Source organism: Vitis vinifera, chromosome 9 (assembly GCF_030704535.1).
Source record: "Vitis vinifera cultivar Pinot Noir 40024 chromosome 9, ASM3070453v1".
Taxonomy (NCBI): domain Eukaryota; kingdom Viridiplantae; phylum Streptophyta; class Magnoliopsida; order Vitales; family Vitaceae; genus Vitis; species Vitis vinifera.
This window is the reverse complement of record NC_081813.1, coordinates 5929022-5953165: the sequence shown is the minus strand read 5'-3', so window position 1 is coordinate 5953165 and position 24144 is coordinate 5929022. Positions and strand designations below refer to the sequence as shown.

The 24144-nt window shown below is 29.0% G+C and overlaps 1 protein-coding gene and 1 pseudogene across 1 annotated transcript; one reads left to right on the top strand and one right to left on the bottom strand.

The window, feature by feature from the left end:
- Nucleotides 1-13380: 13380 nt before the first annotated feature.
- Nucleotides 13381-16149, bottom strand: LOC100244699 (disease resistance protein SUMM2-like; annotated as a pseudogene).
- Nucleotides 16150-20439: 4290 nt separating this feature from the next.
- On the top strand, nt 20440-23606 carry LOC104880257 (zinc finger CCCH domain-containing protein 39). The gene is made up of 2 exons (XM_010656453.3): nt 20440-21971; nt 23158-23606. The coding sequence occupies exons 1-2, from the start codon at nt 21254-21256 to the stop codon at nt 23388-23390; spliced, it is 951 nt and encodes a 316-aa protein (XP_010654755.1). The 5' UTR covers nt 20440-21253; the 3' UTR covers nt 23391-23606.
- Nucleotides 23607-24144: the final 538 nt, after the last annotated feature.

The following is a 24144-nucleotide window of genomic DNA, read 5'->3' as shown; positions in this document are numbered from 1 at the left end:
ATCATCAAAACCTAGAAAAAAAAGGGTAAATTACTGCAATTACACCTTGATGGTCAAATTGAAAACATTAATAAGAATAAATTGAGTATCTTTGTTGTTTCAAGCTTGTTGATGTGGTATAATAAAACTTACTAAAATAAATAAATAAAATGATAATTAAGTTATTTTGTTAAAATAGAATTTTTATAATTCATTTTTCTAATAATTTAAAGATTTTATTAATTATTTTCAAATCCAAATAATTTTTTTTCCTTATTTAAGTTTTGATATGATAAAATATGAATGGACAATTTATATTATATTAACATACTAATGGTAGAATAGATGAATTGAATACCTTCTAATACAAGTATTATTAAGTAGAATACACTTGACTGTCAAGCTAAAATACCTTGTAATACAACTAATTGTAGTAAAAGAAGTGAGAAGACATTTAGATTAATTGAAAAGTATTAGGTACGTAAATTATATGTGAATGTACTTAACTTGTAGACATTTTTTTTTATAAAGAGAGATGAATTGCTCCTTATTCAACTTTCTTCTCATATCAACTGTTATTTCAGTTAATGAGAAATGAGATTAATTGAAATGGTGATTTGCAACCTAAATTAAGTTTTATTGCAATTCCAATTGAAAATTTGCAATTGTCAACCACTTGTAAAGTCTTTCCTTATTTTGGGATCATAACACTTGGATTTTGGAATTTTCTAGAATTTTTGGAACATTTAAAAATTTTAGAAGTTTTTTTTATTTTTTTATTTTTTTAAAACCAATTCTTTCCTCTCTTGGAGTTACTCTACCATGATAACAAGAAAGTTTTATTTTGTGTGATTAAATGGATATGATTTTTGAAAAAGGTTTTTAATAATTATTAATTTTAATAAAATTTTATCAATGAAATTGATGAATGGGAATATTTAGGGCATGGGATTGCAAGATTGCAAATGAAATGAGCTAAACTAAAATCATTTTGAAGCTTTTGCCTTAATGTTGTAGTCCCTTATTTCTTTTGGTGATTAGAAATATTGACGAAAAATATTTCTTATAACTTAGAACTCGGTTGGGAGTGATTTTGTTTAAAGTATTTTTATTTCTAGCCCTTTTGTTAGTTACGCTTCCATTATAAACATTTTTAAGGAGAATTACTTGGTATATGTTTGGATGTATTTCCTATTTTTGTTTTTTAAAATAGAAAGTCTTATATAAAATATAGAAATTCTTATACAAAAGTAAATGAATATTTTATATACTTAAAAATATTTTTTAAAATTCTTAAAATCTAAGGATTAAAAAAATTTGCACTTTCTCAAAATTTTCAAAATTTTGAAAAAAGTTTTAAAGAAAACAAGATAATTTTTTTTTCTTTATGTGTTAGATTTCTTATATTTTGAATAGATCGAAAGCATATCCAAAATCTTAGTATTTAGATATAAACTAAAAAAAAATGTTTTAATAGTATTGTTTATAAGGTATTATCGAATAAGAATAATTAACTTTTAAAAGAATGACCTATAAAATAATTGCTCATGAATCACCTTAAGTTATTTTTTGAGATTTTTAAAAGTGATTTTTAAATAGTGGTTACATCATTAATAGTTTTAAATAGAATCACTTATTATTTGGATATAAGAAAAAAGTGAGTATTTTGTATAGAATCATCTAGTTAGGGATTGTATTGGAATCACTTAAGATGGTTATTTAGATTTTAAAAGTGATTTTTAAAATTTTGTTAATTTTTTTTTAAGTCTTTCTATATTAGGAGGCTCTTCTAAACCTCATAAATTATTCCTAAATAAACTCTAATTAAAGAAATGGCAGAAATGGAGATAGAGCAGACTTTCCCATTGATGTATGAAAAATTCTAAAAAGAGGATAAGAAAGAAGAATTTTGGTAGATATTGGAAAATTGATGAGAATAGAGAAAAATTAAGGATTACAAAGTGGTTGAGAGGTCTGATGGGACACACCAAGTTGAGAGTGAATTATTGAAGTTGAATTTGTTAAAGGGAGATGGGGCACACATGGAACCCTTAGTTAAGCTAATGCTCCATCCATTAAATATAAATATGAAAGGGGTTTTTTATTTAATTTCTTTAATAATCATTCATTTTAATAATATTTTACCAATGAAAATAATGAATCGGAACATCTAAGGCATGAGTATGCAAGACTGCAAATAAAATAAGCCTAAACAAAAATCATTTTTAAGTTTCTTCCATAATGTTGCAATCCCTTATTCCTTTTGGTAATATGAAACATTGAAAAAATATATGTTTCTATTTGTAGCACTACCTTAATTAGTAGTGCTTCTATTAAAAACATTTTTAAAGGGAATCCCTTAGTGTATGTTTGGGTATATTTCCTATTTTTATTTTTAAAATAGAAAACCTTATAAAATATATATATATATAGGAATGCTTATACAAAAGTAAGTATATACCAATCATATTTGAAAACACTTTTTAAAATTTTTAAACTTTAAGAAAGTAAAAAATGTTCACTTTCTCAAAGTTTTGAAAAGAGTTTTAAAGAACACAAGATAAACTTTTGCTTTATGTGATGTAGTTCTTCTATTTTGCATAGAAATTTCAACTTTGCTTTTTAAATAGAATAAGAAGTATATCTAAATGCTACCTTAGTATTTAGATACAAACTAAAAACAATGTTTTCGTAGTAAATTTTAATAACGTATTATAAAACAAAAAAAAAAATAGAAGGAATATTTATCAAGTGATTGTTTAGAAATCCCTTCGACTTATTTTTTGAGATTTTTAAAAGTGATTTTTAATAATGGTTACATTGGGGATGATTTTAAATCCAATCACTTATTATTTAAATATAAACAAAATAGTAATTTGATGTTATATTATAATAATAAAATAATTATTTGGATAAAACCCATATTATTTAGGAGCCACTTAAAATGATTATTAGATTTTAAAAGTGATTTTCAAAAATTTATTATATATATATTTGTAAGGAAATGTTTTTATACTAGGAGAGACTTGTAATTCTCTTTCAATTATTCCTTAATAAACTCTAATTTATGGTTTACATCCTACACTCCATTCCCTTTACAAGCATCAAAAGTTGTATTTGATAAAAAAAAAAAAGATAGGGAACCAAATGGGACCCCTTAGTTAAGGTGCCCAATTATGGTCTGCCCGTCATGACTAGGATAAGTTCTCCCCTAAAATTTTTGTACGAAGAGGGATTCATTTCCTTACTCAAGATAAAACATGAATTTAATAATTACCATTAACCCACACAAGTAATTTGTTCATTATTTACCTGCCTTCGGATAAGTACCTATGTCTTGCCTCTCTCAGCCCATTTTTAGACTCCTCCACTACTTTTTATATTATTTCTAATAAAATGATTGAAGTTAAAATAATTACATGGTAAATCAGACTTGAAAATTAAATACATCTCTAATAAAAATTAACATTGCATTTTCTTTAAATCACTGCTTATATACCCTTCCTTATTTTAAAACAATAAACTTAGGAAAAAAAATTAAGATGTTGAAATAGAGAGTAATAACAATGGAGAAGTACAAACATTTGGAAAGTTGATAAATGAACGAAGGAAAAAATATATATATAAAAATGAACAAACAAATTGACAAATTATAAAAAGGAATCCAAAAGCAAATTGAAATAATAAATCTCTTCTTTTTTTTTTCCCCTCATCTTTGATTTCAAAAGATAGTTTCAAAATAATAAAAAAAAAATTCAATAACTGATACTTTTCTTTCCAATAATGTAATTTTTAAATGTAGAAATTTTATCAAGTTTAATAGAATTATGATAAACATTTTGAAATTAATCCTCTAACCCATTCCCAACTATATGTTTAGCAATTAAATTCAATTATAAGTAGGAAAATATGAGATTGTTTCCAAACTTAAAATCATATGTTTGTCTTGTTTACTTTCCATAATGTTCATTATGAAATAGCAAATTCTAAATATAATTGACCAACCATGTTAAACATTGTCTTTTATGTTCCTTGCTTATTTTATCTTTGCTTTTTTATATTGCACAATATAAATGAGTTAAAAGGGTTATACAATCCTAAGACTCACTATGAGACTTTTTTTTTCTCATTCCAAGGCTTATAACCAACTAACCATTGAGTGAGTCATTTATTGAACCATCAAGATAAATTCATGAGGAAGTGGGATCTCACTTGTTCTCCTCAATCGGAATAGGCAGGTCAATTCCTTTCCTTATTACTTCCTTGGTAGCTCAACACATGTATTCTTTACCAGCTTATACGCTCAAATTTTTGAAACACTTTGTAGAATGCATCTCACAATCATTTCCTAGAATCAAATGTGTAATATTACAATTCAAATACACAAACCCCTTTTTTTTATTATTATGATGCAACTGTAAACACTAAATCACAAGTAATTATGTATCAATTCACATAAACATTATGAAACAACATACATCCACCAGTAGTTTACCTCACATAAATAAACAATTACATGTTTCATTTTGTTACAGTCTACCATGTCAACATATTGAACATTTGGGGCGAAAGTAAGCAATCCAAATCCTTCAACGTTAGACAACAATGGATTCTTACTAAAAGAAGGTTGTGGAAGCATTTCTAGCATATGAGGCTATATTCTGCAACTAAACAAAATAAGGTTGCATAAAAATATATACCATTGACATATTAAGCTAAATTAGAAAAGTCACAAACTTAGGTGGCGTTTGTTTTTTTGGCTTAATTCTAAATAGAACTTATTTTTAACTTAATACTAAATAATGCTTAATAGTATTAAGTATTAAGTTGTTTATTTTTTTAATATTTTATTTCTATTAATTATTAAATTGTTTGTTTTTATATATACTAAAAACCAATATCTTAATATTTTAATGTATTAAAAAAATATAATTTAACTTATTTCTAAAAAGTTCAAAATAATAAAATTGTTATAATAAATAATTTATCATTATCATTCTTACAAAAAATAATTAATATATTTATTTTTTATATAATTAAAATATTTAAACTTAATAATATGAAAAATAATAGATTGATAAAACCTAAATCAAATTAAAGAAAAAACATAACAATTCAAGTACATATTTTCAAATCTCTGAAGACATCACATTTTATGCTAATATCTAAACATTGCATTTCTTACAATGGTAAAAAGCTAAAAATGACAAGTTAACTAAACACTTGAAAGAGTTTATTTACGATTTGGTCTCAGAACTGTTGCATGAATTCTTGATCAAATGCTGCAAAAAACTGTTTGTAGTTAAGTTTTGATTTTGATTTGCATTGTTACTTTCCAATTCCACTTCATTGTCATATTCAGAAAATATGTTTGCATTGTAACTTAATTTGATTCCAAGCGACTTGTAATCCCCATTAATATGTTTGGTTTCTAGAAAATTTGTGGGAAATGCAATTATTATCACTATGTCCATTGACAATCTTTTTGCAATATTAGAAGTATTTTTATTGGAAATATTGTATCCAAAAGTGTTTTTAATATAACCACCTATCAAGTATTTATTCAAAAAACATTATAAAAGATTTTTTATAGTTACAATATTGTAAAATTCTTAAAATTTAAAGATTAAAACATTTTTATTTTCTCAAACTTTTGAAAAAAAGTTTTGAAAAAAGCAAGATAAATTTTTTGCTTTTTAAAACTATGTTTAAAATAGAGAAGATAAAAACTATATTTAAAATAAATATTTCTTTTTATTTGCTACTCCTAATCTATCTTACTTAATTTTCCTTTTCTATATAAAGTTTTTCCTGGTTTTATTTAGAGTGTTTTTATTTTATTTTTATAATCAATTCTTTTCTTTTTAGAAGTTACTCTATCACCTTCTTCTACCCTGATTAGAAAAGTTTTATTTTATTGTATTAAATAGATATGGTTTTTGAAAAAGGTTATTAATTTAATTTTTTTAATAATATTTTACCAATGAAATTGATGAATGAGCACAGCTAGAACATAGGATTGCAAGACCCAAATGAAATGAGTCATGGGACCCTTAGCTAAGCTAATTTGCCTCAATCATGCTCCATCCGCTAATTGTTTTAGACTCCATTGCTTTTTTGTCTTTTTCTTTATCCCTTCGTAATATTACAATAGCTACTATGGCCGCAATACAATTCCAAATAATTAATTTTGAGATTTTTAAAAAAGATTTTAAAAAGGAATTCAACTACGCTTTTCAATTTTTAGTGCTACAGGACAAAATTAAACCTAAATACAGGCTTGGATACAGTTTGAGGACATTTGATTTGACCAAAGTAGGCCTGAGAAGGAGTGCGGTGGAGCCGTAGTGGTGGAGAAGAGTGAAGGGCATTGAATGGGACAAAAGGCAAAAAAGGCACAGAGAGACGTTGGAGAAGGTGGGGAAAGTGAGAGGCTGGAAGGGGCTGGGGGCTCAATATTGGGTATCTTTGTTGTTCTAAGCTGGTTGATGTGGTATTATAATGCTTACTAATGTGATATAATAATTTATTTATATTTTGGATATTATTGAGAATAAATTAATTGAAAATAAATAAAATGATAATTAAGTTATTTTATTAAAATATAATTTTTATAACTCCCTTTTCCAATAATTTAAAGCTTTTATTAATTATTTTCAAATCCAAATAACTTTTTTTTTCCCCTCCCTTTTAAGTTTTGATTTGATAACTATGAATGGACATTTATACTATATTAATATAATGTGGTAGAATATATGTATTGAATACCTTCTCATTATTAACACAAGTATTATCAAGAAGGATATACCTTATCCCGAGGTTGAAATGTATGAACAACTAATGGTTGTAAAATAAGTGAGAAAACTTTTAGAAAATGACCTCTATTATTAGGGGGACAATAGTATTTGAGTTGAAAAGGATATGTGAATGCAATAAAATCTTGAAGACATTTTTTATAGAGAGAGATGAGTTGTTCCTTATTCAATATTCTTCTCATATTAACTGCTATTTGGATTAACAAAAAATGAGATTAATTGAAATGGTGATTTGCAATCTAAATTAAATTTTATTACAACTCCAATTGAAAATTTGAAATTGTCGCTAACTTGTAAAGTCTTTCCATCTTTTGAGATCACAAAACTTGGATTTTGGAATTTTTAGAATTTTTGGAACATTTGAAATTTTTCGAAGTTTTTTTTATTTATTTTTTATTTTTGAAAACCAATTATTTTCTCTCTTGGAGTTACTTTACCATGATAACAAGAAAGTTTTATTTTGTTGTAATTAAATGGATATGATTTTTTTAAAATGTTTTAAATTTAATTTTTTTTAATAATTATTAATTTTAATAAAATTTTACCAAAAATTGATGAATGGGAACATTTAGGGCATGAGATTGCAAGATTGCAAAGGAAATAAAATTAAACTAAAATCATTTTGAAGTTTCTTCCTTAATGTTGTAGACCCATATTTCTTTGGATGATTAGGAATATTGAAGAAAAATATTTATTATAACTTAAAACTTGCTTAAGAGGGATTTTGCTTAAAGTATTTTTATTTGCAACTTTTTTGTTAGTACCCTTCCATTAGAAACATTTTTAAAGAGAATTAATTAGTATATGTTCATATACATTTTAAGATGTTAGTTGTTTGGAAGGTATATTAATGCCAAACTTGTAATTTTTTTTAATTGTTTATTTATTTATAGTTAATTATGATATTTACTACTATGATTTTCAAATATTCACGATGCAATGATAATTGTTAGGTGAAAGTATTTGTCTGATTAAGATTTCCTTTTTGTATCCTTTATTATTATTTTTATAAATACGAAAATGGTAAGAAATAAGTTAGTTCAAGTCTCATAAAAAAGAAGATATTATTTATTTTATTCTTAATTTTGATTTAAATTATTTTTTTTAGAAAACCCCTTTCATGGTTAAGATGTTGCCATGCATATGAAATTACATCCTTAGCTTAAAATGCAAATAAGATGTTGAGAGGTGTAAGCTAAAAAGGAAAAAGATAAACAAAAATTATCATAGAGTAAAAATGTTTTATATTTAAAATCATCTAAAATATAAAATTTATGTATACATAATCACCTAAAATCCAGAAGAAAAAAAATGCAAAATCAAATGAAAAGCCAATCCAATTATCAAGTTTTTAAAATGAAAATATAAGAATTATGTAGACATAATAACCTAAAATCAAGAAAAAAAAATGTAAAATGAAATGTGTCATAAGATCTTTCCTTAAAATTGATAACATTTTTTTACCCAATTTGGTATTTGCAATTATGCTTTAATGGCCAAATTGGAAATTACCTAGCAAATGCATCATTATTTAAAAAAAAATGGAAATTACTTGACATTGCACCAAATTATTATAGAAATTGGAAATTACTTGACAATGCACCAAATTGTTAGAAAGTATTTTTTATTTATGTTGTGGTAGGGTTAAGAATCAGCTAATTGAAAACAAATAAAATTTATTTTTCTAATGATTAAAACTTTTTGTTAATTATTTTCAAATCCAAATAATTTTCTTTTTTATTATTAAATTTTAAGATAACGAAATATGAATGGATGGATATTTTATATAAACATGTTATGTAATAATGTTGAATACTTTCTAACGAGGAATACAATTATCATTAAGTGGAATATACCATGACCTTAACTCAAAATATCTAGACAAATAATTTTACAACAAAGGAAAAACAACTTTTAAAACTTAGTCTCTATCACTTGGTAGACTGTATTAATCAAGTTGGAAAGTATAGGTGAATCCATCCAAATTTTAAAGTTTGAAAGTACATATGAACAAACTAATATCTTGAAGACATTTTAGTGGGAGAGAGAGAGATGAATTGTCTCTTACTCTTAACTTTCTTCTCTCATTAATTGTTACTTCAATCAATGAGAAAATTCAACAATTGAAATGTGAATAGAAGAAAGTGTATGAGAAAATATAATAATTGAAATGTGAAAAGAAGACACCTTCGATAACTTCTAAAGTCTTTCCTTATTTTGGAATCTCAACACTTGAATTTATTGTTAGGTTGAGATTTTGGAGCTGTTTTTATTTTATTTTATATTATTTTTATAATCAATGTTTTCCTCTTTAGAAGGTACTCTACCATCTAAAATGGTTATTTAGATTTTAAAAGTGATTTTTAAAATTTTGTTAATTTTTTTTAAGTGTTTCTATATTAGGAGGCACTTCTAAACCTCATAAAATTATTCCTAAATAAACTCTAATTAAAGAAAGGGTAGAGATGGAGACGACAAACATGATGTATTTAAAATTCTAAGGAGAGGATAAGAAAGAAGAATGACAAAAATGAATGGCTTGTATTTCTAGATATTAAAGGAAAATTGATGAGAAGAGAGGGAAATGAAGGATTAGAAAGTGGTTGAGGGGTCTGATGGGACACACCAAGTTGAAAGTGAATTATTGAAGTTGAATTTGTTAAAGAGAGATGGGGCACACGTGGGACCCTTAGCTAAGCTAATGCTCCATCCATTAAATATAAATATGAAAAGGGTTCTTGATTTAATTTCTTTAATAATATTTTACCAATGAAATTGATGAATGAGAACACTTGGGGCATGAGATTGCAAGATTGCAAATAAAATAAGCCTAAACAAAAATCATTTTTAAGCTTCTTCCATAATGTTGCATTCCCTTATTCCTTTCGGTAATCTGAAACATTGAAAAAAAAATTATTTTTATTTGTAGCACTATTTTTGTTAGTAGCGCTTCTATTAAAAACATTTTTAAAGAGAATCCCTTAACGTATGTTTGGATATATTTCCTATTTTTATTTTTAAAATAGAAAACTTTATAAAAAAATGTAGGAATGTTTGTACAAAAGTAAGTATATACCTTGAATATTTGAAAAGACTTTTTGAAATTTTTAAACTTTAAGAAAGTAAAAAATGTTCACTTTCTCAAAGTTTTGGAAAAAATTTTAAAGAACACATGATAAACTTTTGCTTTATGTGATATAGTTCTTCTATTTTATATAAAAAAAAAAAATCAATTATTTTTTTTTTAAAAAAATAGAATAAAAAGTATATCTAAATGCTACCTTAGCATTCAAATACAAACTAAAAAAAAAACGTTTTGCTAGTATTTTTTGATAAAGTATTATAAAAAAAATAGAAGAAATATTTATCAAGTGATTGTTTAAAAATCACTTCGAGTTATGTTTTGAGATTTTTAAAAGTGATTTTAAGTAATGGTTACATTAGGACTAATTTTAAATACAATCACTTATCATTTAAATATAAACAAAATAGTGATTTAATGTTATATTATAATAATAAAATAATTATTTGGATAAAACCATCTACTTACAAATTATCTAGGAACCACTTAAAATGATTATTAGATTTTAAAAATGATTTTCAAAAATTTGTTTTATATATATATATAATAATTGTAAGGAAATGGTTTTATACTAGGAGAGACTTCTAATCCTCTTACAATTATTCTTGAATAAACTTTAATTGATGGTTTACATCCTACACTCCATTCCCATTACAAGCATTAAAAGTTGTATTTGATTATTACAAAAAAAAAAAAAAAGAGAGAGAGAGAGAGAGAAAGAGAGGAGGGAACCAATGGGACCCCTTAGTTATGGTGCCCAATTATGGTCTACCCATCCTGATTAGGGTGAGTTCTCCCCTAAAATTTTTGTACAAAGAGGGATTTGTTTCCTTTCTCAAGATAAAACATGAATTTTAATAATTACCATTAGCCCACACAAGTAATTTGTTCATTTACCTACCCTCAGATGATACCTATGCCTTGCCTCTCTCAGCCCATTTTTAGACTCCTCCACTATTTTTTATATAATTTTTAATGGAATGATTGAAGTTAAAATAATTACATGGTAAATCAGACCTGAAAATTAAATACATCTCTAATAAAAATTAACATTATATTTTCTTTAAGTCATTATATACCCTTCTTGTTTTGAAACAATAAACTTAAGAAAAAAAATTAAGATGTTAAAATAGAGAGTAATAACATTAATGGAGAAGTATAAACATCTAGAAAGTTGATATATGGACAAAGGAAAAAAAATTAATACAAAAATGAATAAAAAAATTGAAAAGTTATAAAAGGAATTCAAAAGCAAATTGAAAAAATTAATATGATCTTATTCCTTTTTTCTTTTTTTTTAATCTTTGATTCAAAAGATAGTTTCAAAATAATAAAAAATTTCAACTATGGTGATGCTTTTCTTTCCAAAAATGCAATTTTTAAAATATGGAAATCTTATCAAGATTAATAGAAATATATAATAAACAATTTGAAATGGATCCTCTAACCCATTCCTAACTATATGTTTAGCACTTAAATTCATTATGAGTAGGAAAATATGATATTGTTTTCAAACTTAAAATTGTATATTTGTCTTGTTTTCTTTTCATAATATTCATTATAAAATAGTAAATTCTAAATATAACCAAGTAACCATGTTAAACCTTGTTTTTTTTATGTTTCTTGCTTATTTTATTTTTGCTTTAATTGCACAATAGAAATAAGTTCAAAACTATCACATTGGCACAACAATTTGACAATTGAAGAATTTTGAAATAGCTAAGATTAAAAAATTGTTATTAGATATGAGGCCAAAGAATTCTAAAAAAAATCCTGAACTAAGTTCAAGAACTCACTCAGCTTCATACTAGAAAATTATTAAAGAACCAAGATGGAGTTGTAAATTAAGAGAAAAACACACCAAGTAAAAATACATGCAAAAATAAAGATTGATTCTGTTTAATTTTGAAGCCATAGTGGAATTTGGGTAGTGTAATTGGATTGTAAATTTAGTGCATCTATATGAAATGTACAATAGTAATAAGAAAAGAATTTTGGTTGAAGCTACACGTTTTATCTATTTTGATATCATACTCATATTTGGGTTTTACTATCCTCAAGGCTCCATGCGTCTAGGGATCAACACTATTACCTACCTTGACATATAACCATAAGGTCTACTTCTAGTGAGTGGGTGATGTTGCAAACGAAATACATATAACTATTGAAGGTTGATGCATTATAAATTCTTAAACTTTCTCGTGTCTAGGAATAATAGGATTTCTACTAAATCTTTTATCAACCAACTATACTTTTTAAATATTGAGGGTATAAATACAAGTTTTATGTAAGCGTAATTACAAAATGCAATATAGATTGGATATAATGATAATAAGTTGTGACACCCTTCAAATCCCTACAAACTATTAGCTGAGAAGCCATCTAAACTTTTATTCTATCATCGCTTGAGAGTTGAAATTAATACATTTTTCACTTAATACCTTAGAAGATTGACTTAGCTCTTACACATACTAGCCAAAAATTTTGAGTAGCCAAATGGCCCAAGTGTTAGCTAGATATTAGCTTAGTACAAATGTTTTGATGAGTAAAAAAATCTTTTAAAGCTATGAGAATCACCATTCACTAGAATAAGGTAAGGACCATCAAAAAGTTCCTTCTCCATATTTCCTAGCTGATCTTGGAGTACCCGGACTCAACCATTATATTTTTTAAATTATACATTGGAAGCCCAAAGTATACAACCATGAAAAGCAATATTTATATGAGGATAATACATATTTCAGCCCAGTAAACCTATTATTGGTTCCAAGCAAAGAAATTCGACGCATGCTCTTCAGTTGAAGTAGATCAATTAAGAAAAGCCATCTAGCTCAAATTTTCGACACACATGCATCTCACAATTGTTTCCAAGAATAAAAAGTGTCATATTGCAATTCAAATACACAAACCATTTTTATTATATGATGCAACTGTACACACTAAATCACAACAAATTATGCATCAATTCACACAAACAATATGAAACAACATATATACACCATCAGTTCACCTCACATAGATAAACGATTACATGTTTCATTTGGTTACAACTTGTCACATCAACATATTGAGCATTTGGCTTGAAAATAAGCCATCCAGATCCTTCAACCTCGGACAGCAACGGATTCTTGCCAAGCCAAGGTTGTGAAAGCTAGCATTTCTTGCATATGAAGTTATATTCTGCAACTAAATAAAATAAGATCGCATAAAAATATATACCATTGACTTGTCAAGCTAAATTAGAAAAGCCACAAGGGCTTTTTTATATGGGTACTTTTTAAAGGTCAGATCTGACCAACATGTGTAAAGGTTACGGAATCTGAATTCCAACAAGAAGATGATCTCTTGTAAACCTGCAATCAATTGCCTTTTGTGCTTGAAGTGGAATTGCATTTTTCTGAATATACAACCATGAAAAGATGCTATAATTGACTGCTTTATTTGGACCAATACCTATTCAGGATCAAGTGATGGTTAATTCTGAAAGGGGTCTCACCTATAATCACATTGAAGCCTCTTTAAGATTGCTGCAGGCCCTTATTCTTCAATAGGTACGAAGCATGAAAGAAAAGCGTTTTGAGTTGCCTCATCCTCCCACTCTAGTTCATTCCACCACTCGGTTTGTCCGGAAATGACAATACGATGTCCCTTGGCACTGTTGGCGTTGAGTGGCAGCTTCTTTAGAAGTGGACAATTACCTACATAGATTGTATTTAAGTAGATAAATGGCAGGGCTTTCCAAAATATGCTCTTCAATTGTGGTAAATTATCTAAGCCAAGCACTTGGAGTTTGGCAAATGGACCAAGGTTTTCTCCGTTCCCTGCAGATTCAGCACATTTACCGGTACCTATTACTTCTTGCATTTGATCACAATCAAGTATTTCAAGAATTCTAAGGTTTGGAGCAAAAGCAACCCATGTTAGGTCCTTCAACCTCGAACACCTTTCGATGCCCACCGACCCAAGGCTGAAGGTAATTAGATTCTACTGTTTTCTTTCCTTCCCCAACCCAATCAATCTCCAAATCTTCCAACGAGCCACAGTTTGAGATATGGAGCTCTTGGAGATTCTTTACATTGCTGAGGGATGTTATATTGAAAGAGCTTGAACCGTTGAAATTCTGGAGGCCTAGTCTGGAAATGCAGCTTCTTAGCTTGTCAGGGCTTAAAAGCCTTTTGAAAGCAGAGACATTTGTTATAGTGACACCTAAATCATGCAAGTACTTTAAGGACTCCAATTCCTCAACCAAGGCTTCATCACCATCACAAATTCCACAGTCGAACATATTAATCACTTGCAACATCAAAAGACTTGATATCAACTGCTCTGGAATTGAAGAAAGTTCATACATGGAAACCAACCCCAAACATTTCAATTTGTCCAGGTTCTTCAACTCAATTGGCAACTCTTTTATTTTAGTATGTGATAGGTCGAGAAATTGTAATGAAACCAAATTAGAGATTCCCCGTGGTAATTCAGTTATACTATTCCTTGTCAAGTCTAAAACTCTTAGATTTGGCATAAACTGGAAGAAACTATCAGAGATCATCTTCAAATTATTATCCCGAAGAAACAAAGTTAGGAGATTGGGGCAATTGGGGGACCCTGTTAGTTTCTCAATTTGGTTGCCTATCAGTGAAATTCTTTTTGGCTCCATCCATCTAGCAACTTCAGGAGCTTCAGTTAACCCACAGACCGCCTCCACCAAGAACTCGTGCTGCTCCTTCCCAGTTCCGCAAGCTATCCACAATGCCATATCACGGATTACATCATGCAGTTTTACTTTATAATCATTATTAGTTTCTTCTAATAGACATGCATGAATCAGAGTGCCAATAATGTTGTAACCCTGGTTTTGTGCTCCCTCCATGTCATCAAATTCCCCTAAAAAGCCTTCACAAATCCACTGGTATATCAAAATTATTTTTGGCATCTGATAATCTTCTGGAAATAGAGAACAATACAAGAAGCAAGATCTGGCAACTTCGGTGGGTAAGCAATCATAACTGTATTTTAAAAGAGGAAACACTTTGTCCCCCATACCTGGAAATTTTGAGGCAGAGCTTCGTAACACTTTTATTGCATACTTCCATTCCTGCGGCGTCTTCTTACAAGCCCCCTGCCTATGGTAGTTAGCACAAGTGGCAAACCGCAACACTCTTGTGCGACGGCTTGAGCGAGCTCTGGTATCTCAGGATGGAAATCGAGAGTATCTTCTCCAAGCTTCATTCGAAACAATTCCCAGGATTCTGTCCATGTTAGGCATTCCACTTTGATCTTCTTATCAGCTTCCATTTGAGCGCACACCTCTTCTGATCGAGTGGTGAATACTATCTTATTTTTCTTACTTTGGAATGGAACCCCGACGTCTGATAAAGTTAACCGCTCCCATAAATCATCTAGCAACAGCACAAACCTCTTTTCGCTCAGGACTCTCCAGATGCTCGTAGCTTTCTCATCTCGACTTTTGCTTTTCCATTTATCATCGCAAAACCCTATCTTCTTCCAGATGTCGTCCTGAATGTTTTCAAGGTTTACATTTTTGGAAACTGTTGCCCAGATCACAAAATCAAAATCATGGGTTCTTTTAGTAAAAGCATTATTGATTTGGGTTAAGAGGGTGGTTTTCCCAACTCCTCCTAATCCATATAGGCCGATAATTCCCACTTGTTCTTGATGAAGGCTGCTCCAAACCTTACCAATTCTGGAATTCATGCCGACAGTTGCTTCACTAGGCCTTTCACCTACGCGAGGTGAAGGTAACCTCTCAGCCACCACATCCGAAGGTCTTCGGCTCATTAGAATGTCCACTTCTTTCAACTTTCTAGCTACTCTCTTCCCCAACTTGTATCTGGTCCTGCAATGCCTAGGACAGCAACCACCCAGACATTTCTTCTCAACCTCGTCAGTGCCATCTCCAATCAGTTGAGTGACTTGAGTTTCCAGAGTTTCAACCCTTGAAAGCCACCCTTGTACTTGGTCCAGCGGCTGCATTTGTTCCCTCTCGGCAATATCCACCTTCCTCTTCACATCGTTCCTTAACTCCTTCAATCTTTCCCAAGCAGTTCCCAATTCTACCAGATTTTCAGGGAGTTTGCGCAGGTAATTTGCATGCTCAGTAGTGCCATCCCAGAAGCTAGAGACAATGCGGTCGGCGGGGAGTGAAATCGAGCAAATGTTGCCCATGGTTTAGTCAACGAGGATTAAGAACTAGGGAGATGATGAGAGTGGAGAGCTTTGGGATGATCAATCAAGCCGAAGAGAGAAGGTTTAGAAAGTGTAGGTATTGGCTCCAATATCTAATTGAAGGAAGTGCTTTATGTTATCCATTAATTTGATACCAAGTTGTAATCACTATGTGTTTGGGTGATCTCACAGTATAAAGAATAAAGTGCATGTGCCTTCCTTTGCTTCCTTTGCTGCTGTTGTGCTTGGCTACAGATATTCTTAGCTTTGCCAAATACAGAGAGAGGGTTTTGCAATATTCTTTTCTAAGAGGAGAGAATAAAGTTGCTGAAGCCATCTTGTTGGGCAAACATGAGATCAAATGCTACTTAATCCCATGCTTCATCAGGTGTACGTCCTTATCAATTTAGTTGCTAAGATGCTTTTCTTGCCATGAAAAACCTCTTTGGATATCTTCTTTCCTTCATTTTGAAGTCCCTTTTGCATTCTTCTATAGCCCTCCTGCACAATGAATCATTTGATTATCATTCAAAAATGAAGTCCACCTAAAAAACGTGTTGCTAAGCTGGTATGGTTCAAGAGGAATGAATGCATATATGGCAAGACAATCGACCCCTACGCACAAGGCAACCTCTAAGCAATGATAGGCGCACTTAACATTTTTTGCTTTAGAATTTAAAGATAATTAACAAAGTTGGAGGGGAAGGTGTTTAAGGATGATCAAATTGGAAATTACTTGGCAATGCACCAAATTATTGATGACAAAGCTTGTTGATGTGGTATGATAATTTATTTATATCATGTCTTCTTATTGAGAATTAATTAATTGAAAATAAATATCATGATAAGTTATTTTATTAAAAAGAATTTGTAAAGTTTATTTTTCTAATAATTAAAAGGTTCCATTATTAATTTTCAAATTTGAATTTTATCTTTTTAACTAATTTTTATGCCATGTTTGGGTTTAGAAAAATATAAAGAAAAGAAAAAATATTCAAAAAATTAATTTTCTTATTTTTAGTTTTACTATAAAAAAATATAGAAGAAAATAAACTATAATTGAAATTAGTTACCTAATACATTTTAAAATTATTTAATCTTTATCTACAGGAGTTAAAATGAGTTTAATGGGTTTGAAATAACATATAACATAATTTATTAATTTTAAATCTACTTTTTTATTTTTTTTTATTTTTCTTTTCTTCTATTTTTTTCCCACTATTTCTTTCCCTCTCCTTTCCTCTTTATAAATTTTCTGGAAATATAGGCTTAAGATGAGAAAATATGAGTGGACAATTATACTATACTAACATGTTGATGGGGTACAATAGATATATTGAATACTTTCTTATTAGTAAAATAATTTTTAAGCTTCTCCATGATATTGCAACCCCTTATCCGTTTGGTGATTTGAACTATTGAAAGCAAAAACATTTTTATCCGTTTGGAACTCATTTTTGAGGAATTCTAATTAAAGCATGTTTATGTAATGTCTTTGCTTATATATCTTTAGAAATGTTTTAAAGAGAATTACTTAATATATATTTGGATACATTTCCTATTTGGTAACTATTTTTGAAAACAGTTATGAAAAATAGTTTTTAAATATGTTTTAAGAATATATAATTTTTATATGTAATGCTTATTTTCCGTATTTTATAATTATTTTTTGAAACAATTCTTAGAAAACAAATAAAAATAAATAAAAGAGGATCCTTGAAAAAAAAAATTATTTTTAAAAATATAAAATTATTTTTTGTCTTCTATTTCCAAATGCATTTTCTTGTTTTCTTGTTCTTGATAATAGAAAACTATTTTAAAAATAATTATCAAATAAGACCTATATAAAATTTAAGGATTTTTATGAAAAAGTAAGTAAAGTCTTATGCATTAAAAACATTTTTTTAAAAAAAATTAAAATTTAAAGAAGTAAGACAATTTTACTTTCTGAATAGGTAAATTGCTACTTTTTATGTAAGATTTTTATATTTTATCTATGATTTTTTATTCTTAAAATATAAAAAATAGGAAATGTATGCAAATGGATATAAACTAAAAAAAAATGTGTTCTGGAAGTATTTTTGGTAATTTATTATAAAATTTTAAAAAATATAAAAATATAAAAATAAAAATAAAAAATAAAAAACATTACTTCTAGAAGAATAAGATAACAAGTAATTGTTTACGAATCATTTGAAATGATTCTCCAAATTTTTAAAAGTGATTTTCAAAATTTTGTTAAACCCCTAGTTTTTTATAAGAAAACGCCTATTTTAATTCTTTCCAAAATAAATCTCAAATAGGCTCTTGATCTTCCCATTCAAATTCAATCCATGACACTTGGTGTCCTTGAGTTGTATGTACGTTCATTCATTGGAGCAATTAGTGTTTAAGAAAGCTTCAAAGAAATAGGGATAATGAACCATATATACAGATATATCAACTCTATATAAGAGAGTCTACTTAAGAGGGATACTAGTTAAAATACTTATTTTAGTTTGTAGTGCTCTTAGTAATTGTGTTTCCATTTGAAATGTTTTTAAATAAAATTATTTATTGTTCCGATATAAACCAAAAGGGGGACTTTATTGTGGTCTAAAGTGATGGTCAGGTAGATTAAGTTACTTAAAGTTGACAATTATGTTTCTAATATTATTAAATTCACTCTATATGTTTCCTAGGTTTTATAGGGGCTTTTGATGACTTGAGATCATCACTTTTGACTTAAGAGTGATTTAGCTAAGTATGGTTGAATGAATAATGGAAACAAAAGGCATATATCAACTTTTACTTTGATATATATCACTAGCATGTTGAAAAGGAATTCACCAAGGAGTGCTAGACAACCCTACGAATACTTAAGCATTTGAGGCAATTCTTGCTTATTTCTGTTCCATTTTTATTCATGTTGTCACACTTGAATTGCTGAGGTTTTCTTCGTATAAATAAGCTTTAATGTGTTGAAAAACATGTGCCCCCAATTAAAATTATCATTATTTTCCTATGCATTTCCAACACTCTTAAGGGCTTAACTCGTGTTCGAGATTAAGTCGTGATGGTTAGCGGTATCCTCTCAAGTCATAAAAAATACTACATTATTGATATGAAGACAAATTAGGTGTTGGTTCACTCTACATATTTCCTAGGTTTTATAGTGACCTTTGATGACTTGAGATCATCACTCTTGATTTAAGGTTATTTAGTTAAGTATGGTTGAGTGAATAATGGAAACAATATATATATATATCAATTTTTACTTTTATGTGTAGCACTATTGGGTTGAAAAAAAATTAATTCGCTAAGACGTGCTTAAACAAAATACCCCTAGGATCACTCAAGCATTTGGGGCAATTCTTGCAATATATTTCATTCCATTTTTATACATGGGTTGCACCCCAAATTATAAGGTTTTTTTCCATATAAATAAGCTTTAATGCGTTGAAAAATGCATGCAACCTTAATTAAAATTGTCATTATTCTTCCACGCATTCTCAACACTCTCAAAATTCTAATTTCTATTCGAGATTAAGTCATGGTGGTTGGTTGCATCCCCGCGAGAAATTAAAAAGCTCATGAAGGAGAACGAGAAATATGAATTTTAAAATCTTATACTTAATAGTAGTATGGGGTTAAAAAAAAAAAAAAAAGAATTTAAACTAGTTTTTTAATAAAAATAATATTTGTACAACAAAATTAATGAAAATTTTCAAGAATATAATATGTGATCATGACAAATAAATGTAAATTTAAAAAATGAATAATAAATACTAATGTGGAGATAAAAATTTATTTCCTTGAATTGGATTATTTGAAAGCATATTACATTTCAATATTTAAAAAATTAAATTAGTTTAAATTTTACTATAAAAAAATCTACATTAAAAAAACTAACTTAAAACTATCATAATATACATATACTTAAATTCCTTTGAATTTATTTTTATTTATTTATTTGAAAAATAATTAAAACCTATCAGTAAAATTATTAATTTTTTAAAAAACACTCTAAGTACATTTTGAATATAAAAAATTAAATCATTCAAAATTTTTAAATATGATTTTATCTAAAATATTTTACTTGAAAGTTAATGTTTAAAATCTCTTTAAAAAATTGATTGAAAATTTTTGGTTGTTAGTTTATTAAATTTATTAAAATTAATGAAAGTTGCATTTATAATTAATATTGTCAAATTAATTTTTATTTAAAAATTATATTTTATAAATTATTAAATTTTTTAAATTAATTTTTATATTAGTTTAGTTGTTTTTAATTTCATGAACTTTATATTTTTTTTTTAAATTAAATAAAAAATGAAAGAGTTAATATTATAAAAATTAATATTAGTTTTTCTTTTTTCGCTTTCTTCCTTGTTCCCTAGGAAATGCGAATTATGCCATTTTCTTCATTTAAAGTTTTGGGGTTATTTGTGCCACTGCTGAAGCTTCCCACAAGGGTTTTGGGTTCTGGGTTAGGGTTTTAGGATTTTTGAATGATGATTACAGTCTGCTGTTCGGAACCGGAATCATGGTTTAGGGTTTCAGATTCTTAATCTTCGTGTATAGTTGTAAAGAAATGTATGAACATACCCAAACTTGGCATGTCGAGTTTAGCCTGAATTTTCGCGGAGATTAGGATTTTCTTCAAAAAGCAAACCTCATTCGAGATACTAGCACGCACAGTGTGTTTCATGTTTGTGGTTTGTTGACAAGTTTTGCTTCAATTCCTCCTTTGAGTGTGTTGAACTCTCCCATTTGGGCTTTCTTGATTTTTCGACCGAACGCATTTGCATTTGGATATGATCATCTGAGTCATTTCATAATCGATATCCTCTGAAGGCATCTATTACCTTCAAAAAGAAGTAATCTCATTCGGTCTATAAGTTCAATGTTCATTGATCTCAGGTCTTTTCTGCTCAAATCTCATCTGGGTTTCTTGATATTTCAACTGAGACCCACTTCCGATTCAAGTATCTCCATCTGGGTCATTTCATAATTGAAAGATATTTCTCACCTCAAACAGATCTTGTCTCATGTGGATTGTAAGTTAAATCTTCACTCCTCTCGCGTGTTTTCTGCTTAAACCCCATCTGGGTTTTCTTGAGATTTCAACTGGTACGGCTCCCAATTCAGAAAGTTCATCTGAAAGATAAACCCTAGAACAGAACGGTTTCAAGCTCTGAATCGAACTAACATGAGCTTTCCTACAAATACTCCTCCAGTTTTCGCCCCATACGCAGAATCCTGCGGTGATGCTCTTGAATGTTGGCCTCAATTCCCAATGAACAGAAGCTCAGAAAATTGTCCCCACATTGAAACCCCATTATTCAAGAAGCCTAAAATTTCTGAAACAGTGACCAATCTCAGGATGCCTGGATCAAATAACAAAGTCATGACTGATACTTTCTTCAAGACCCAACTCTGCATGAAATTCAGATTGGGTACTTGTATCAATGGGGATGAATGTAACTTTGCCCATGGCACTGGAGATATTCGAAGGCCTCTGCCTCATGGGCAGGAGCTTAGTTGCAAGGAGGGATATGTGGCTGGGATATGGAATCGAGACCATAGGTTAAACAGTAAAATGAAGCTATGCAGGATTTTTAGTAGAGGAGAAAAATGCCCATATGGGGAAAGGTGTAATTTTCTTCACGAAGGTTTCGAGAAGTGTAGGGAAGGTTCAGGTAGGTTTAGGGAGAGTTCTTCCATAAGCATTGGATGTACTGGATCAGCAAGGGGTTACAGGAATGGTTCTGGTCAATTGGAGTTCAAGAGGTTTGGGGATTCAAGTTTGAATGCTAATCAGGTGAATGCAAATCCAGGATTCTGGAGAACTAGGCTCTGTCACAAGTGGGAGATGTCTGGTAACTGTGCATACAGGGAGAAATGTGTCTTTGCTCATGGACAAGCTGGTATTCTTCCAGTGCTTAACTTACTTTTACCAAAGCTGATTCTCAGCCCAATAGTTTCATTTTCAGACATGCATGTGCTACTGCACAATTTTGTTTGGTGATATCAATATGTGATTGATTTAGATAAAAACTTCTGATACATGTTCACTCTTAATTCCCTTATGAATAGTTCTTTAGTTTTGCACACAGGCCTTGATGATGCACATAAGTAGAGTGTTTGAAAAAACATTGGCTCATCATGTGCTCCTTGAGTAAAGAACTTGAGAAGGATCTTCTAACTTAATCAGTTGTGCCTTGATTTCAAAACAAGGTTTTGGGTTTTCTGTCATTATCTTGACACTTCACTCTTTTCGCTGTTACTGTCAATGCATCCATCAAAGTTCTAGATTCCTTTTTGCTAGGTTGTTTGGTATCAACTAGAGCTTTAAATTCAACTCCTGTATGGCACTTGAATGGTAAAGAGTTCCCAGCACTATCTGACCATGAACATAAGATTTGATCTGGACTCGAGATTACTGAAGGGAGTACATACCATTGTATAAATATGGCTTATTCCTTATTCAGAAGTTGTTGGCAAATTAGTAGATTTGATTTCTGTAAGTTCTACCTATTTGTTAAGATTGTTTATCAGCTTTGAATCATTTGGGAACTCTTAATTTTATTTTGTAGTAGCTCAGAAAGTTGATTTACATTCATGGAAGATCAGGTTATGTGCATTTTTGTACTTTTTATGAGCCCAAATTTGTGTATGAATAGAATTTCAACATTTTCACATGAACTGGATGGAGAAATGGTAACTCATTTTGCTTCAATTATTAGTGCTTGTCATGGTTGTTTGAACATTGAATATGGAAATGGAAACTTGTTCCTCCAAGTGAAAGGATTAATGCATCAAGCCATATTTGAACTTTGAATGTTGCATGGGAATCTTACTATCTTGTGTTTTACTTTTACATCGTCTTTTGAATGTACAAAACCATGATAAGCAATGCAAATACTGCATGTTGAAAGAAAGGGTGCTGTTGCAGAAAATGGCAGCCTTCATAATGTGTGCACATCCATTTGCCTTGTTGATGATTCCCTGTTCTTAATCGGCCTGCCTGCCAAATTCTTTCATGACAGCTCATTCTGGAATGGAGGAAAAAAAATTTGGTTTCCTGATGGTTTCTTTTATTTTGGTTCACAGAACTGAGGAAGCATGCAGTACAACCTGAAGGTGGGAAGGAACATGCAGCTCCAAAGACTCTCCCTTCTGCCAAGGCTGATGCATTGACCCATAAAACAGGGCCAGGAGCTACATATAACCAGCCACTTCAGGAGAAGAAGTGCGCATTCAAATGGGAAAAGCTGGGGAAGATCAATGGCATCTATGCTGATTGGATTGATGATATGCCCCTTGTGCATAGCTCTGTCAAGTAAAGTGAAGGCCTGAATATGAGTTTTGTAAATGTCGACGGCTAGACTTCAAAGTTCATTACACCATTTTGTATAGATAACAGAAGGTTGTTACATTTAGCTTCCAAATTTCAAAGTAACATCACTCCATTTTGTATAGATTGGAGAAGTTAGTCACATTGCTTCCCAATTTGTCTTGAGACTTCACTTCAATTGCAAGACATATGGATTTGATTTGAAGTGTCTTGAACATTTTCCTCTATTTCTCCTCTGATATAGTAACAAATGGATATGATTTTACGAAAACCTGCTGTTAAGACCATATTAATCAATTCTCTATCAGACAAACAAGTTCAAATTAAGATGGGGATTGATTAATCTGTTAAGTGCTTAATAGAAGTGAAAAGTAGTTGATGTCTTCTTTGGTGTTGAATATAACTCCTTAAAAATAGCTAAAATCATCAAAAAAAAAAAAAAAAATAGTAAATTATAATTTTGCTATATTAAGTTTTATTTTAAAAGAATTTTATTTTTAATGTAAAAAAAATTAATTAAAATAGAATTTATACTTCTAATAAATCAAATAAAATAGAATTTGATTTGGTATACTTCACATAAATCAAAGTTTTGTTTTTTTTAATTTTATTATATCAATGAAAGATAAAAACTTTTATTTCAAAGAAAATATTTTTAAAAAATTAACAATAAAAATATTTACTTAAAAAAAAAAAGATACAAATAAAATGAAAATAATTTTAAAATTTACTAAACAAATTCA